This window comes from Siphateles boraxobius, unplaced genomic scaffold (genome assembly GCF_051911475.1).
Source record: "Siphateles boraxobius isolate OS27281-9 unplaced genomic scaffold, OSU_SipBor_1 5, whole genome shotgun sequence".
NCBI classification, from domain to species: domain Eukaryota; kingdom Metazoa; phylum Chordata; class Actinopteri; order Cypriniformes; family Leuciscidae; genus Siphateles; species Siphateles boraxobius.
In genome coordinates, this window is record NW_027509141.1 from 32,302,280 (window position 1) to 32,320,531 (window position 18,252).

The 18,252-nt window shown below is 36.0% G+C and overlaps 2 protein-coding genes across 7 annotated transcripts; both read left to right on the forward strand.

Annotated features, from left to right (window-relative positions):
• The first annotated feature begins 1,784 nt into the window (after nt 1-1,784).
• il17rc (interleukin 17 receptor C) lies at nt 1,785-12,158 on the forward strand. Of its 3 annotated transcripts, none has more exons than XM_077203997.1 (17): nt 1,785-2,078; nt 2,854-3,194; nt 3,989-4,211; nt 4,305-4,360; nt 4,474-4,507; nt 4,671-4,765; nt 5,182-5,287; nt 5,692-5,733; nt 6,703-6,827; nt 6,967-7,023; nt 7,669-7,732; nt 8,293-8,510; nt 9,232-9,288; nt 9,395-9,437; nt 9,613-9,708; nt 10,484-10,516; nt 10,796-12,158. In XM_077203997.1, the coding sequence occupies exons 2-17, from the start codon at nt 3,087-3,089 to the stop codon at nt 11,476-11,478; spliced, it is 2,040 nt and encodes a 679-aa protein (XP_077060112.1). In that variant the 5' UTR covers nt 1,785-2,078; nt 2,854-3,086; the 3' UTR covers nt 11,479-12,158. The 3 variants fall into 3 exon arrangements, with proteins under 3 accessions (XP_077060112.1, XP_077060113.1, XP_077060114.1); XM_077203998.1 differs by having other exon boundaries at nt 1,944-2,078; nt 3,989-4,208; nt 4,308-4,360; XM_077203999.1 differs by lacking the exon at nt 10,484-10,516 and having other exon boundaries at nt 1,944-2,078.
• Nucleotides 12,159-12,312: 154 nt separating this feature from the next.
• On the forward strand, nt 12,313-17,978 carry creld1a (CRELD disulfide isomerase 1a). 4 transcript variants are annotated; one of them, XM_077204021.1, is made up of 6 exons: nt 12,313-12,476; nt 13,862-14,124; nt 14,205-14,288; nt 14,409-14,504; nt 14,895-15,035; nt 17,166-17,978. In XM_077204021.1, exons 2-6 carry the CDS (start codon nt 13,956-13,958, stop codon nt 17,384-17,386), a joined length of 711 nt encoding a protein of 236 aa, XP_077060136.1. In that variant the 5' UTR covers nt 12,313-12,476; nt 13,862-13,955; the 3' UTR covers nt 17,387-17,978. The 4 variants fall into 4 exon arrangements, with proteins under 4 accessions (XP_077060136.1, XP_077060138.1, XP_077060137.1 ...); XM_077204023.1 differs by having other exon boundaries at nt 12,338-12,476; nt 13,901-14,124; XM_077204022.1 differs by lacking the exon at nt 12,313-12,476 and adding an exon at nt 12,849-13,023.
• The last annotated feature ends 274 nt before the right edge of the window (nt 17,979-18,252 follow it).

Consider the following 18,252-nt stretch of genomic DNA (forward strand, 5'->3'; position numbering starts at 1 on the left):
TGACCGGATGAAGAAACCACCCCCTCTATTTGTAATCAGAGTCTCTTGAACCCCAAGGGGAAAACTTGGACGTGGGTCCGACATTTGTGTGCACTTAAAAGTCCAATTAATGTGAAGTAACAATGGACAAAACCGGCCTGATTCTCTGTGGCTTCCTGGGTACTTGTCACAGTTTTAGCCTATATTGAGAAGGTATTTAGAATAACATGTAAGGATATAAATCATTGTGCTGGTTTTAAAACTTTTAAGAGTAGCCTATAGATACTGTTGATCTTTTATCTTCTATCAGCATTTGAGAAGTTTCCTTTAAAGTATTTTGATTTTTCCACAATAACAGGTTCCGCAGTTATTGTGAATACAGAGGTTATTTTTTATTATGTGTTCAACATTTTTTGCTTTTATCTTTCAAGAGTTCCGCAAGAGAACTTCCTCTTCTTTTTTTTTTCAACTTCTCTTTTGAATAGAGTGTTATCTTAGAGGTAGTTGAGACAAAAGGACATAGTTTGAGCACAGAAACTGCCACATTATTATATCTATCCCATAGTAGGAATTGTGTGACCATGTGTAAGTTAACCATGTTCTATGTGAAGACATGATATATTAAGTTATAATGCTAGATAGTGTTTACACTCTCTACAGGCGAGATTTTTTTGGACTAATATTTCAAATGTCAGGCTCATATAAAAGTGCCTGCAGGTGGCGCTTTGTGATCTCACTGTTAATAGTAAAGGTGAAATGCCTCCTGACTGCACAAAAGTTTGAGTTTAATTATATTTCAGCTACAGAGTAATCCATATATTACCATTTTATGCTCTAAATGTTAAGATGCAGTGTTATGGAATAATGTTGATTTATTTGCAAAAAAAATTGAATACCCTCACTATACAATGACAAATAAATAATGTAATTATCACTCGATATTCACTTCTTACACGAGAGGCAACAAAAACACAAACTATGTATTATAATCTCTGAGACACAATTGTTGCGCTACAAGCATCAAATTACCTCGGTCGGCTCTTTGACAGAGAAATCTAATGAATGTGACGGGGCAGGTCTGAGAAATGCCACCTTTGTCAAGGTAGAGATAAAAAAAGGGTGAGAAGAATGCTAACTAACTTGTTTATTCGGAACTAAAAAAATAGCTTTAAAGACCTATCTAGCCTTAAAACCTTTCTACAACAGTACACAGAATAGTATTTAATGTCCAGCAAATGTTCAACAGTAAATGCAGTCAGGTTGATTCAGTCACATTAAATCATGTAATTTGATTTCAATAAAACAGCTTTAGATGTGCAAAAAGCTACTTTTGTGTAGATTTTTACCTACAGGTCAACACATGTGACAACATGCCCCAACCTGACAGTTGCTCCTGTATAGAGGTTTATATGTGACAACTAGCCCTAGTCTCCCCTAAAGGAATTCAGCTTCAGGAATGGGTGTTTTTGGGGTGTTGCTGGTGATAACAATCCTTGCTTTATAAACATGAGCCTTATTATCCCAGAATGAAGCATCTGGATGAACTCACTATACACTGCTCCCTGTTTTGGGTGTTTGCTGTCAGTTATTAACAGTGACTCTTAAATCCAGGAGTGTTATTAACCAGTTGCCAAGATACGTGAAACAGAGCCGCTAAACAAATTCACTTGGTTACAGAGAATGCGCAAGATGAAACTTTGCACCTGGCAGTTACCTGGTTATAGTTTAACAAAGCTGCAAATAAACAAGATCCTATTTCACATACAGCGGCCTTGTTAATTATGAGCACACAAACATCTTGTTATACTGACGTTTTCTTCCACAAAGCCAATTTACATTTGTGTGTGTGTGTGTGTGTGTGTGTGTGTGTGTGTGTGTGTGTGTGTGTGTGTGTGTGTGTGTGTGTGTGTGTGTGTGTGTGTGTGTGTGTGTGTGTGTGTGTGTGTGTGTTTTGATTTTTAGCTGGGAGGGGTGAGACTCTCATGCACACTCAGTTAACTCACACATTCTTATTTTATGTATGTGTGTCAATGGAAGCGAAGTCATGTGAGGAGTTGAAGTGCTTCAAAACCATGAATTAAAATTAAGACTTCTGGGCGGTAAGTAACATTTTGCATTGTTTTTTTTAGCATTTAGCATTTTTTTCCTGATGTAATATTTGATCTTTTATTTTAATTTTTATAATACAATACAATACTATGATACTAAAATACTTTCCTTGCACTTTAAATACACATTAAAATGTAACAAATGTCAATTTTAAGAGTTGCAGTTGTCAATTTTAAAAAAGTTGTAGAAATGTCATCTACAAACACATTTTTTTGTCATTTTTGCTTAATGACGTTTAATGAGCTGGTGTTTTTGGTGATTTAGATGTAGTTCATTATATGTTATTAACTAAGTTGTTCCACTAAGTTGTCTTAAAGTTTAATTGTAGCTATGTCCAATTTTATTTAAGTTATTTAAAACCTAACAATCCTTTTCATAAAATGTTTAGCTTGAAAGGTGTGTATGTGCTATCTTTAACATAAATGTCACTATCGATGTTCTAAATATGACATAAGTGTCCAAATACGTTTATGGGCAACTTAATGGAGTTACAATAAAATGAACCGGGAATCCAGACATTCCAGGCAGCAAACATGATTCATTAACACCCACGTTATCTGCTAATCTGTCATTCAAGGAGACACACCTGGGCATACTGGAAACCAGATGACTTCTTAGCGAACACAATTTTACTGCTCTTTTAGGACCTGTTGTTGGTTGCATAAACTGCAACAAGCCCCAGAAGCTCAAATCAGATGACAGTAGCTGAAAACTTGAAATGACGGAATAATGTAGCCTATCTGATCGTTTTCTGTCGTGTTTCAGATAACCGGGACAGTATGCTGCGTAACTGCGCGCTCTCGCGCTTCCTGCATGAGGAGACTCGAGTACTGGACGGGTGATTCGGACCGTGTAACCGAACCGGTCAGAACTATGGTCCTCTGGGGTCTCTTAAAGACTCATAGAGACTACAAAGGGAAGGATATAATCTATGGGATTTTGTTCTTAACCAGTTTCGGTTAATCGTCTGTTGGACACGAGAGTGAAACTGTTGCGCAATGGATTTGACGTGGTGGACAGTTCAACTGCTCCTATTGGCCAGCGCCTGTGTGTGTTCACTGGTACGAGTCGAACATAAACCAGAAAACAGCGTCATCTGTCCTCAGGTTGATTATTTAATTTACTGTACAAGTTTGCTTTTATTAATTTCTTGTATTCATTTAAATATAAAATATTATAAATATAAAATATCTACACAAAATAGTATCACATCATATCATATCATATCATTATATTATTTAAAACAGAACATGTAAAAAAATGTAAAATTCTAAGTATATAAATAAGTATGAGCAACTTGATCCTACTAGTAATGACAGATTAATATTTAAAACTCTATAATAAATATTTTATTTTATATTTAAATAAGCAGTTTTATATTTCTAGCAGGTCTGACAAGCTAAAATTGTCAGGCATATTGAACATTGTAAAAGTTAACATGAATTTACAGAATATTCAGATATATTATATTATATTATATTATATTATATTACATCACATTATATATTTGTAAAACAGCACATAGAATCAATGGGGGTGCGGGGTGGGGGGGGGGGTGACTAGAAGAAAAAGGTTTATATATATTTTATATATGTCAGTTTATTCTAGTAAATTAAATTCCTCAATTAAATTTACAGAACTAGATTTTTTCTTTTGCCATGTTTTAGGGATTGAATATTTCTAGAATTCTTTTTGAAATACAGATAATTTTAAAATAGGCACATCTAATTATGAATATGAGCATCTTCTATTATTAAATGTTATATTGTTTATACATTTAAAAATTTTGAGCCAATAATACATACCAAACAGCATTAATTCAAATGGTAATACAACGATTATTAGAAGATACAGGCAAGCAAGATATTGATCAGATTATAACCCAAGTTTTTGTTTTTAGGCTCTTTCAAACTGCAGTGTGAGATATACAGAACCTCTCGGAGTTCATAATGTGGACTATGGTCGTGTGTTTGTGTGTTCTCTTGACGTGACGCCAAAATTGTGCTGTCATGGGGAGGATTGTACACCATGCTTGTGGAGCGACATCTCTTTGAGTATCTCTCCTGATCCTGAGGATGAAGAGGACAGCGATATTGAAGATGAAGATGAAGATGAAAACAGTGGTAAGTCCTCATAGTAGCAGCATATTACAGTTGTTGGTCTAATGTAGTACACAAACATATAGTATACATAATCACAAACTTTTCTAATTTCAGGAGGATTGGATTCAGGATGCGTTTCCACGCCAAACAACACACCAGAAGGTCGAAGGGTAAGCTTTTGTTCATTCAAAACAACATTTTCAATTTTATTTTGAAAAAAGAATGTGTCCTCACTCGATTTCATCTTTAATTAAAACCTTTAACGCCTCACTAATTTCAACAGAAGGAACACTCTCTGCTTGAAGACCCATATCAAGGTAAGCCAAGTAAACCTCAAAATATCTTAGTCCTTCATTTTTATATCATTGCTAACGGATTTAAGCAAGCTTACATTTTCTCACGCTGTATGCTTTTGATGAAAGACTATTGTTTGCCATGTAGTGCATTGATAAAGCTTGACTCTGTCTTCTCTTCATGTAGTTACGATATGCTACATATCAGCAGAAAGGCAGCAAGAGCGCTGCAAGAGATTACACTTCACAATGACTTCTGCTGCAACTCACAAACTTCTCAATGTGAGTGTCTTTCACCTCTGTGTTCATTTCATCTTCAGAAAATTCACATATTGCTCTCCTCTGTGGGCTGATCTGTGAGGCGGGATTGCTTGTACACAGTACATTTTTCAAAAAGCAAATGTATTACAAATTCTCAGTAAATAAATAAGTATGAGTAACTTGACCGGATTATTAATTAGTAATGACAGTGTAGTATTTGGAACTTTAAAATTAATACTTTATTTTATATTTAAATAAATATTTCTAGCAGGCCTGGCAAGTCCAAATTGTCAGGTGTATTGTACATTGTAAAAGTAAACAGTGAACAAATGCAGAATTTCTGGAAAATCCTGATTTTCAGTGGTGAAGAAAATCTTTGTATAAAATGGTGACTTGATGGTGATTTTAATCTCACATTTTAATTTTGTGTCACGCAGCTGATTCTGGTGGAGTATGAAGATGTTGACTTTGGTAGAAGCATGAAGATCACAGTTGTGTCGTCCCCTCAGTCACGAGAAGTTAATATCCCTACATTAAAACAAGGTAGCAGTTGCTTTTACTCACTCTATATACACATACACAACTACCGGTCCAAAGTTTGGAATAATAATTAGTTTTTCCACATGTTATGTTGAACACAGTAAAACAGTAATATTGTGAATCACAAGAATAAATTGCAATAAAATTGTGAAATATATATATATATATTTTTTTTTACAATTTTAGATTTGCCATCACAGGAATAAATTACAATTACAATAAAATAACGTTTAAAATAGATATTTTTAAAATTTATTTTAGATCATAATAACATTTCACAATATTACTTGTATTTTTGATCAAATAAATGCAGCCTTGTTATTTAAACTATTTGTTTATGCTGAAGGGCACATGTGTTTAAAATTCTTTCATGAGGGTGATCATTAATATGTGTTTTCGCTTGGCAGTATGTTCCTCACCACACCTCAAAGACATAAAGCAGTGTAAAGGTATGTTTGAATTCATTGTGTTGCTGAATCTCTCTGACTTCAAAATAGCTTCCCCTATTTCAGTTCATACTAATATGTATTTCAAACAGTACTCTTTTGTAATTGCCAAACAGTACTCTTTTGTAATTGCCTCTTTTAAATGCCAAACAGGCATTTAGGAATAATTGAATAGGTTCTACAATTCCACTTTTTTTTTTCCTGTGTTGACTTGGCTCCCCATTCTCCCTGCTTTTTGTCTGTTTTGTTCTCCTGTCTTGTTGACTGTTTTGTTTGTTTTCTGTAGTGTGTTGGTCTTATCTTGTTCTGTGATGCTCTAGTCTTGTGTTCCTCATTTGAGGGGGAGTAGGGTTCTGTCACCTCAGACTAGTGTGTTTCGTGGTTTTGTGACAGAGCCCTGACACTCCTGTATTTTCCTGTCTTTGTGTCTTGTTGTGTTTCTGTCTTGTGCTGTGTCACACACCGCTAGTGTTTCTCACTGGCTGCGTGCTTTCATGTTATCTTTTTCTCTGTGAACACACAGCTTTTGAGTGTCTCTCATTAGCTGCATGTTCGTGTCTTGTTCTGTGTAAGCTCATGGCTAGCGATTGGTTATTGTTGGTCATGTGCTTGTGTGTGATTTCATGTTTGGTGTCTCTTGTCTATTGTCTGACCCTGCCCATCTTGTTATCTGATTATTGGTTCAGTTTCCCCTACTATCGCACATCGTCGCATGCTGTTGTTAGCCTGCCTGTCTGATGATTCATGTCGTGTGTTTCCTGCCTAGTCAAATCTAGTCTGTAGTGTTTTTCTCCACGGGGTAGTTTCTGTTTGTGTTTTGTTTTAGTTTAATAAAGCCCATATTCCTCTGCATCCTTGAGTCCTCACTTCAACCCGGGACAGTTATTTGTACCTAATGTTTAGCATATGTACAGTATGATAAAAATCATCCACATTTCACTTAATACTCCATGTTTGGCGGATCATTTTTAGGTCCCAGGATCATCACTATGAGACATGAGAATGTGGTTGAGGTTCTGGTAGCCAACAATGAGGATAAAGAATCGTCTAACCCCACATTTATGTGTATGAAACGTGGAAGAGAAGGCAAATGTTGGGTCAGTTAACTTCATTATGTTACGTTACTTCTGTGCGAATAATGTCTGAAGGCTCATTGCGCTTACTATGCAAACCAGTTTGTTCTTTTCGTCAGCTGACTTTTGTTTGTAACTTATCATACCTTTTTTTTTCTCTCAGCTCTTGCCAAATAACAGCATTCCACTGGAGTCTATCACTTACTGCATGTGTTTCCAGGTACTTTTAAAACATGCACACACCCAAAAAAATTCCTGCTAAAACTAGTGTTGTAGTCAAGACCATCTAAACCCACACCAAGTCAAGACCAAAATTTGTGTTGAGACTAAGAAAAGAACAATACTTTGAGGGGTTGAGACCAATACAAGACCAAGTCAATACCAATGTGTGTTAAGACCAAGAAAATACCAAGACTTTAAGGGGTTGAGACCAGACCAATACAAGACCAAGGCAGTGCGAGACCGAATAAAAACCAAGACCAGACCAGCACTCCTTAAATTAATCTAAAAGATCCACATTTATTGATTTCTGACCGGGCACAACAGTAACAAAAAAAAAACAAAAACAAATTAGAAATAAGCTATGGATTGCATTTCAAGCAGGACATTTTACATCCAATCACATTACAGATGCTAACAAATAAATCAGAACATACACTGGCAACTTAGTGCGGTCTTGACCCTCTTAGTCTTTCCCTCTTAAAATCCCTCTCAACCTGAGACCGAAACAAGAAAGAGTACAAATGGGGACGAGACCGAGGCAAGACCAAGACCCTCAGAAAGACCGATCTTGAGTACTTCAACACTAGCTAAAACACATTTGTACATTATTTTAACATGCCCTTTGTCTGTTGATACACTTTAGGCTTGGAAAGAAGATCAGAATACAGCTCGTTCAGAATACTGTCCCTTTGAAAACAATAAAACAGGTAAAACCACAACAGAATTCCACAAATGGCCCCATGACTTTTCTAGTTGTTTGTGAATTTCTGGATAAGGATAAGGATTAATAAAAGTATATATTTAAAATATATATTTTTATATATTAATGTTAAGGATGAATACAAATACTGTATATTTTCAAAACACATTTACATTTTGTAAAATTATATATTTTTGAATGTTTTGAAAAAAAAAATTATAGCTTGGCATAACTAGAAAAATAAATCATCAAAATCCATGACTTTTCCATTTCTAGAAACCTCACTGTTCTCAAGACAGTGGGAACCCTAGTTCTTTAAAAAGACAAACAGTTGTTGTGGGTCTGAATTAAAATAAGAAGTTGCTTTGGGTTATTTTAATGTTTGTTACATCTTATATTGTAAATCAATTTAAGTCATCTTGAGGCCCTCTTGCAAGAAAAACCCTATACTGATCTAAGATCTACGGTTTTCTTGAAAATAAAAGCTAACATTAGTGTCTTAGATCTGGATGATTTTCAATGTCATATTCATATATTCTGTCTACCTACAATGTTTTTCTCCGGCAGAATTTAATGCCAATGTCCTGAGAAACATGTCAGTGTCTGTGGCCCACATCAAGACAAATGATGATGAGCCGGTGATGAGCTGGAACTTAACGGTACCCTGCAGGATAAGTGCTGAACTGTGGCCGTGTCAGCTCGAGGCAGATGGACACTGCAGAGAAATTAAAGGATTCAGACAGCAGCACTTGAAGGATTGGGAAGAAAACAGCACAATGCTATGGGTAAATATATGGGAATATGTCAAATTTGACATGAACGGAATGAAGCTTGAGACAGTAGAAATACTGTCCGTTCAATAAATCACAAACCAAGTGTTCTTGCCTATAGTGCAACAGTCGGTTACCTCCATTCATTTTCTCCATTGGGAAGTAAACTTTTAACAATAATTTAAAAAAACTTTAAAGACAGCTTTGCTGTGAACTACTGGGTTGTTAATCAATGATATTTGCTTCTGTTGAACTTGTCAGCCCATAATATTTTTTGTTCCATATAAAATTGAACTGCAGAATCCATGGTGTAAAACTACATTACCCATGATGCTGTTCAGAAAATTCCACCAATTAGTGAGAAAAAAGAGCTCTAGCTCCGCCTATTCCCGTGAAGCACTGCAAATGATGTAATCGAGTAGATCTTTTATAATAATAATAATAAAATAAAGTGTTACCTATTTTTTGTTATTGTAATAGTTAGTAATGAACAATTTTGTATTATCTAAATCTGAAAGAAGGCAAAATAGAAGCATTTTCACTAGTGATCTCAGACTTTTGGACTTTTGAAGCTGAATGATTGACTCCCAGGTACACAACAAAACAATATGTTGAATGGGCCGTACTGCTGTCTTGAAATTGAATATCACATCTACTCTCAGACTGAGGTCAAAGCCAATATTTGTTTTTCCATTTGGTTAAAAAGTGGTTTGCTATTATGCTATTTGCTCTGCAGGCATCCGGGAAATTTGTGAATATCACGTCTCGAAATCACCTGCAACTCTGTGTGAAGGTAGCACTTCATCTCCCTTTTTAATTTCCTTAGTTTCACTTCATTTTAGTGCAAACAGACCATGAACATGGCAAACATTATTCATTGGTTGTGTGTTTGTCTGCAGGTTAAAGTGGATGGAAAGATTGTGCAGTACTGTCAACATCGCTGTAAGTTTATAAAAAGAAAAAACATCTCCTATATACTGTTTAATTAAAGCTGCCATTCATTGTCATTTGATCATGGTGATGCTTGTGTGTTCGATGTGTTAAAACCAACATTTGCTGTACTGTATATATATATGACAGGTGTTATCAGTTGTTTCATGGTGTATTGTTGTTTTAGTGGAACGACAGTACTGGAGCCTTCTTGTTCTTCTATCGCTGATCCTTGTTTGTCTGACTATTTTTGGAGTACTTCTTCTGGTGAACAAACTGAAATGTAAGTCTTTACGTTCTACAGCATCTCTGTTTATATAGTAAGACGATTTCCTCTCAGCAACAAAGAAACTACAACACAATGAATAAAATGACTTCTATTACAATTATTATTATTATACTGTATATATTTTAATTTAATGGCGTATATAAATAATGTATTCGTGATGTTGGTTTTTTTATTTACAATTTTTTTTATACAAATCTGTCATATATTCACCATGATATAGGCCTATATACATATATATAAAAACTCAGTTACTTTATTATATATCATTGTGTCAATGATTCTAATGTAAATTCAGCATTTTTGTGCTATATAGCGACTGTTATGCCAAAGTACAACTGATCAGAAACTTTATATTACTGAGCCCAGAAGATTTGAAGAGACAGTTGTTTTTTGTTGAGATTTTTGAGATGTTGACCAGACAGACTCTGTGTCCGTTTTGCATTCTCTCTGCTCTCAATGGTTCTATTCATGTGTCTGTCAACGGCACATATTTTTGTGCTGATCTGTGTAGAACACATTTATTTCATCTCGGCATGCTCTTTGTCTGTCTCTTCTCCTCTTTCATGTCTCGTTTTCTGTTCTTTCATCCATCTTGGCCTTTTCTGTGTCTTACACTGAGTTTCTTTCAATGGTTTCAAATCATGTCTGATGCACTTTCTGTAAACCTGCTTTGAAACAATATGTATTGTGAAAAGCGCCATACAAATAAATTTGAATTTAATTTAATTTAATTGATGCGATTATACATTCTTGAATGTTTCTCTCACAGCGTCTCGCGAATGGGACAGATGTCATTCTCAAGGTACACAAGCTGTTTATGCATGTCTATGTCTGTAAGAAGTGCACATCCTGATTTTGCAGAGTAACACGCATTCCTGGGTCAACATATTTTGTTGATCCTGGAACAACATTCCATCTGATTGGTTGATTAGAATGTTGTTTTTGGATCAACAAAGATGTTGATCTATGAACATGTTGTACTTGGCAAAATCAGGTTCTGTGCCTTTTAGCATAGTGAAAGGTTTCCCAATAATGTTTTGTCTTAATTTACTTACTTAATTTAACTCTTCTGTCTCTCTAGATATGAAGGGACAGGTGTTGTTGCTCCATTCCTCAGCCACCGACCCACAGTTGGTGTGTAGGCTGGGCCTGTTGCTTTCTGAGCTGGGTTTCGGAGTATTTCTCGACCTGTGGAACCAAACAGAGCTTGGTTCTCTCGGCCCGGCAGCGTGGCTCCACTCCAAGCTCGATCACATCCAGAAACACGGAGGCAAAGCCCTCCTTTTGCTTTGTCCATCAACACTACAGAGAGCCGAGTGCTACTGGAACATTGCAGTGGAAAAACAAAGCAATCCTGCCACATACTCCTCAGATACACTGGCATCGGCCCTGGCCTGCATTTTAGCTGACCGCCAGAAGGGCGGCGCTGCTCAGCGGTTCTTCCTTGTGCAGTTAGACTGTCAGGAACCTCGCCTTAAAGAGGAGTTGCCAGTGTTGTTCAGGGGCTTGCCGCTCTATAAACTGCCCTCACAGTCTCAGGGATTACTTATGGAGCTGTGTGTGGAAAGCCCAAATAATGTGTGCGGGAAGTTGGAAAAGATGTGGTGGATAAAAAGGGCACGGAGGAAGCTGGCCAAAGGAGTGCAGAACATTTCTAATAGGACGAGGGCGAGGACTGAAACCATGCTCACTCAAAGCGACTCACTCAGCGTAGACACGGAAGACACTGAGGAAAGAGTTTTTCTCAAAAATGAACAGCACTGACATGTCATGTACTCTCTCTCTCATCACAGCGGAACATTGTTTTTAAAATGTCTGTCACTATGGACTATGGACAGACTACATACAAGTACCAGAAGGTACCATGGTAATAGCACGTCCTAAAACATGGTATTGTCATGTTTTTCTGTGCGTATGGAAATACTAAAGATTTTTAGACATGTGCCATAGTACCATCCCATCATGAAGTACCTTGGTATATTTAGGCCTACAATACCTGGATATAACCTCAGAGGATTGCTTAAGAAGGAAGTCTGCATGTCCATGTGCACATGAGGAAATTTTAAGTACAGACGCTACAGGAATTAAATGAAGAAATTAAATGGATAAATAAACTGCAAATTAAAAGAGTTCATATGCCTACAGGCTATTCTGTAGAATATGTAGCCTATAATGCCTACTCATATATTTTTATATTTGGAAAGATGTTACCTCTAATTGATCCTTTTCATCTCAGCTCTAACATGGTGTTTGTCAATAATATATATTTAGGCTACATAAATTTCATATGTAAACGTGGCTTATTTTGTTAAATGGACGTTTGTAATGTCATGCATTTGAAATGCTCTAGTTGTACTCAATTATACAGTTTATTGGTGCTTATAGTGTTCTGTCATGGGCTGACTTGAGTGGAAATGAATAAATGAAAAACTAGCTAGACTTCAGTTCTCTGGTTTTACAGCCTGGTCTGTTTGCTGGTTTTTAAAAAAAGTTTGGGGCATGCTTCAGCTGGTCAGACTGGCCAACCACAGTCCACCACTAACATACAAGACTAACCATCAGGCAAGTCTATAAAAAGAAGATAAGGAGGGGAACAGCATACAAATATTTTACACCACCAGAGCCGCTGCTAAAAATACACGCTGTTATGTGAGAAGAGCTGTGTGTCGCGCGCGACGTCCTGCTGCACTGGTTTTGCGCGTTCATGACCGAAGAGAAGTTCTTTAGAAACCGAGAAAAAGACTTGGTGAATCGAAAGTCAGGTACAATAATTGTTCCAGTTTAAATCTTTATTGTGTATTTAAAAAACCAGAGACTTTCTCCTATTGTGGCCTAGGTAAAAAAAAAACCAGAATGACCCTGAAGCAGCGTTTATCCGATGTAGTCATGTGGTGTGTGTTATTTTTCTCCGCGCTGGTCAACCATTTGTGATTCCCATAGGAAGCAGTTGATAGTTTAGCGAAGACGTTTTCTTAATATTCATGAGCCAACGGATCACCGCTAAAGGAATGTCACCTCATATATTTTAATGAGCAAGCTTTTTCGTTTAGCAGTCGATGCTGGAATATCCTGTGCAATATTCATGAAGCAAGTCTTCGCCATAATATAGCTAATTTGTAATTATCCGCCAAACCGCGCACATAGAGAGAGAGAGAGAGAGAGAGAGAGAGAGAGAGAGAGAGAGAGAGAGAGAGAGAGAGAGAGAGAGAGAGAGAGAGAGAGAGAGAGAGTTGCGTCCTGAATTCGAACTTGGGAAACTGTTTTTACGGACATCCCAACCATCACTGTAGATTCTCATATCGCATGTTTGTGAGTATTTCAAATACGAATTCCATGGTGAACGAATTCCATGCGTTCTGCTTTTTGATTTTTTTTTAACAACTCAAAATAACGTTAACATATAGCCAAGCTAAATATAATTTTCCTGTTAACAATTCTTACGAATCTAAACAAATATCGTAATTAAAAACTTATATTAGCCTACACTTTATTTTAAGGTGACGTAGTTACATTGAACTTACTTAAATAAGTAGGCGACTGAGTTAATTAACTACATGAAGCCTACTTACTATAGAGTTACGATTTGGTTTAGGGTTTACTTGTAGCCTAATCATGCATAATTTACTGTTATTACTATAGTAAGTGTAGTAGCCTAACTAACATCACCGTAAAATAAAGTGTTACCAAAACTTTATATAACTTTATGCTCACGCTCAAAAAAGGTAATATGTAGAAACTTTGGGTAAAATTCAAGTCAAGCACCAGTATAAATTTAATTTTATATTTGTGTTTTGACAAATTCTAATAAATAAACTGAATTAATAGAGTTAAACTAACTCAGTCTGAAAATAAACAATAAGAATGTACAATGTACAAAAACAGAAATGTGAAATGAAAAAAAGTTTAATAAATGCAATGTATTAATTTTTTTTAATAATTATCACAACTGAAATAACAGTTAAGCTATGGTCTAAAATCATAATTGATAAATGCAGTGGCCTGATTTATTTAACATAGAGTTCTCACACCTCAAACACTTTAAATAATATAATTAAGCTGCTTTGGATAAAAGATCACACCTTAAAATTGTTAAAAGTTTTTGTAACTTTTTTGTCCTCAAACAAATTCCTGTTTTTAAAATCATCAGATCTCACAAGGAGTTTTAATTAGAACGTCTCCGTACCAGCTTAAACTTTGAGGAAAGTGGGCGTTTGAAGGGTTGCACTAATGCGTGGAGAGTGATGTCCCCCTCACGGATGTTCTTCCTGTCTACTGCGCTCGTTGTGGCCCTTTTTCATCTCATTTTGGGTCAGAACTGCTCAGAGTACTGCAAAGCATGTGGAGGGCCAGAGAAAGACCAATGTCTTCAGTGCCACACCGGATTCATCCTGCATGACAACCTGTGCGTGGGTAAGATGATCACCAGAGTGTGCGCTTGATTCACCTCATGCTCCGTTTCATTCAGAGGTTCACTTCTTTTACGTTGACAGATATTGATGAATGTGGTACTGATCTGGATCGGTGTCCCGACAACACTTACTGCTTGAACACCCATGGCTCTTATGAATGCAAAGGTCAGTGGGATTTACTTTCAGAGGTATTTTATCATTAACAGACACAGATTAGCCAGAGTAACACTCTTGATAACACTGATTTCCTTTTATTTTGTTTACATTGTTTTATTATTTTTCCAGGATGTGATAAGGCCTGTGTTGGCTGTATGGGTGGAGGAGCTGCCCGCTGTAAGAAATGTGCTCCTGGTTTCAGGTCATCAGGCATAAGATGCATAGGTGAGTTGTATTCCATTTAACTAGTGTCGTTTTTCAGTCTTTGAAGTATAAAATATAACTAGGAGTATAAAATGAAAACACTATTTTGCCTGCCCTCTCAGTCTTAAAGGTTAATGGTAAACTAACTTGGCTGGCTGTCCTTGAAATGCTACCATCTTGTGGCTATAATACGCATTTCCAGCAAGAAAGTTAACAATTTAAAAAACTGCAATACTTTTAAAAAAAATAATTTTTTATCATTAGTATATTGCAATAATATAATTTCTTAATTGTCTATTTGTTCTATAATTGTCAAGCTGTTTATCTTTTCTCGTCTTCATTTTTCAGTAAGCATTATGCTGGTTGGGTGTGTGTTTGAGAAATGACAGCTGTGTTCTGTTTCTCCTGCAGATATAGACGAGTGTGGCGAGGAGGTGTTGGCCTGTCCTGGTGTCAATGTCTTCTGTGTTAATACAGAGGGATCTTTTCTCTGTCAGTGTGCAGGCGGATACACACGCACGGGCAACACCTGTGAGAGGAGCCAGACCACAGGTGAGCTGGAAACATTAGCTGCATCCCAAATCGCACACTTCCCTACTATATAGTTGGCGAAAAACAGCATGTTACAAAAGAAAGTATGTCCCACTTCACAGTACTCTTAAAACAGTAGGCAAAAAGTACCTGGATGACCTACTACTTCCTGTGAGATTCGGAAGTGTGTATACGATGGGCACTTTACTGTCCCATGAGGCCACAGGAGAGGACTAATGAATGGCAGTGAAGTGACGTAACTGACGCTGGTAGATCACATGATAATGACAACATGGCGAGTGTAGTACGTCTACTCTAGATTAAACCTTAGCTCTATAGTAAGTACATGTAGTTAATTAATATTACTGAGTACTTATTTGAGGTAAGTACAACATAACTGTCACCTTAAAATAAAGTGTAACCAAAATATTTATTGTGTTTTTAGTTTTAGTAAACTATAAAAGCCTGCTTTGAACTTCAAACGCTGAATTAGATCTGGCCCAAAAGACCTTTGCAGTTTCGTGTAACTCAGTGTATTGTGCTTGTTACATTATAAGAGAGAACGTATTCATGTTTGTGTTCATGAGTTGCTAAACCTGTTCTACATGCAACTTTATTGTCTTGGGAGTCAACATGCTGTTAAACGAAAGTGAAAGTTTCATTCATTAACATAAGTTAATGCATTAGTTATCATGAACTAACTTCGAGCAATATTGTTTTTTACAGCATTTATTAACCGTTGTTTAAGTTAGTTAATAAAAATAGTCATTCATTGATTGTTCATGTTAGTTCACCGTGAATTAACTAATGTTAACTGATACAACTTGATTTTCATAATGTAGTAAATGTTAAAATTAACATAAATGCTGGATTAATAAAGGCTGTACAAATATTGTTCATTGTTTTTCAATTGTTGACATCGGTTAACTATGAACTAACTAATGTTAAAGTGTTACCGAAAATATATTTATAAAATGTATATTTATATTTAAAGAAAACTTGAAACTGAACTTTAGTTACTTTAAAGGGTTAGTTCACCCAAAAATGAAAATGATGTCATTAATGACTCACCCTCATGTCGTTCCAAGCCCGTAAGACCTCCGTTCATCTTCGGAACACAGTTTAAGATATTTTAGATTCAGTCCGAGAGTTTTCTGTCCCTCCATTGAAAATCTATGTACGGTATACTGTCCTTGTCCAGAAAGGCAATAAAGACATCATTAAATTACTCCATTTGACCTCAGTGGGTTTGTTAGAATTTTTTGAAGCATCGAAAATATACATTTTGTTCCAAAAATAACAAAAACGACGACTTTATTCAGCATTGTATTCTCTTCCGGTTCTGTTGTCAATCTGCGTTCATGAGTCCGCTGACGTAAGACGAGCTGACGTGTTATCTGGTGCGCCCGAGCGTGGTTTACAGTCTGAGGGAGACGCACACAGTAAAAAAAACAATCTTTGCAAACATGTCTAAGGATTTCGACACAGGGGAAGACTTGCATTTTTTTTTAACCAGACATATTTATTTGAACCCGAATACACGGACGCACCAGATAACACGTCAGCAGCGTCTTACGTCATCAGCGTCACTGGCCTCGTGAACGCGGATTGACAACAGAACCGGAAGACAATACAATGCTGAATAAAGTCGTCGTTTTTGTTATTTTTGGAACAAAATTTATTTTCGATGCTTCAAAAAATTCTAACTAACCCCCTGAGGTCACGTGGACTACTTTGATGATGTCTTTATTGCCTTTCTGGACAAGGACAGTATACCGTACATAGATTTTCAATGGAGGGTAAGAAAACTCTCGGACTAAATCTAAAATATCTTAAACTGTGTTCCGAAGATGAACGGAGGTCTTACGGGCTTGGAACGACATTTAATTTTTGGGTGAACTAACCCTGAACTAATAATAAATGTTCGTGTGTACTTTAAACTTACAGTGCATAATTTATCAATGCACATTATTCTTAAAAAAAAAAAAAGAGAATGTCTTCTGAAGTGGTTCATTGATATCTATATTCTCTTTTTTCACCAACTGTTTTTATGTAATTTTAACGACACTGCATTTAAACATAGAAATTGAAATGCATGTTTTTTTTTAAATATGGTCTTAGTATGTTCTATGTTTCTGTATCTTTTCTCAGATTCTGCAGAAAAAGGTTTTTTTGATGACATTCAGGAGGATGAAATCGAGGTTCTGCAGCAGATGTTCTTCGGGGTGGTGTTGTGCGCATTGGCCACTTTGGCGGCTAAAGGGGACTTGGTGTTTACCTCCATCTTTATGGGTGCCGTGGCGGCCATGGCTGGATACTGGCTCTCTGATAAGAGCGACCGACTGATAGATTCCATCTTGAAGGGGAGATAAATACAAAAGGGGCCTGCAGACTTATTTGCAGTTATGTTTTCTGCAAAGCCTGCTACTTTTTTGAGTTGTGCCATTTCTTACACAATGAGATGAATGTATGTTGACATCAAATGGCACAAGCAACAAGAAAGAAAAAAAAATCTCATTCCACTCACTAGTTGCCTGTATCGGTAATAACTTTTTGGATTAATATGAATTGGATGTCATTTTTTTATTGTGTTGTTTGTGTTTTTAGGTAGCAAACTAACAGTTTAGCCTAACAACATTGCACTAACTGGTTAAGAAAAGTTCCTTTGATTAGATGGAGCATGATTTCCTAACTATTTTTGATCAGAATTTATATAGCGAGGGTCTGATTTGTAATTGATTTTTATGGTGCACTGTGAGAATTTTTAGGTTAATTGCTTTTAGCAGCTTTAAATAAAAGTATGTTATAGGAGAGACTACATATGTCACATGCTATAAAAGCTTATTTTTAAGCATAATAAATGTGCACTACCTTTCAAAAGTTTGGGGTTGGTAAGATTGTTTTTGAAAGAAGATGCTCACCAATGCTGCTTTTATTTGATAATAAATACAGTAAAAACAGCAATACTGTAAAAAAGTTTTTTTATTTTGATATATATTCAAATGTAATATATTATTATCTATAGCTACATTTTCAGGCACATCAGTCACAATCCTTCAGAAATCATTCAAATAAGATGATTTGCTGCTAAAGTAACATTGAAAATATGTTAAATATAGCTGTACTCCTTAATATTTATGTGGAAACTGTGATTTGTAAAAATAGAACATTCAAAATGACTTTGTCAATTTTCTTTTTTAATTTTCAATTTAATGACTTTCCCAAATAAAATAAAAAA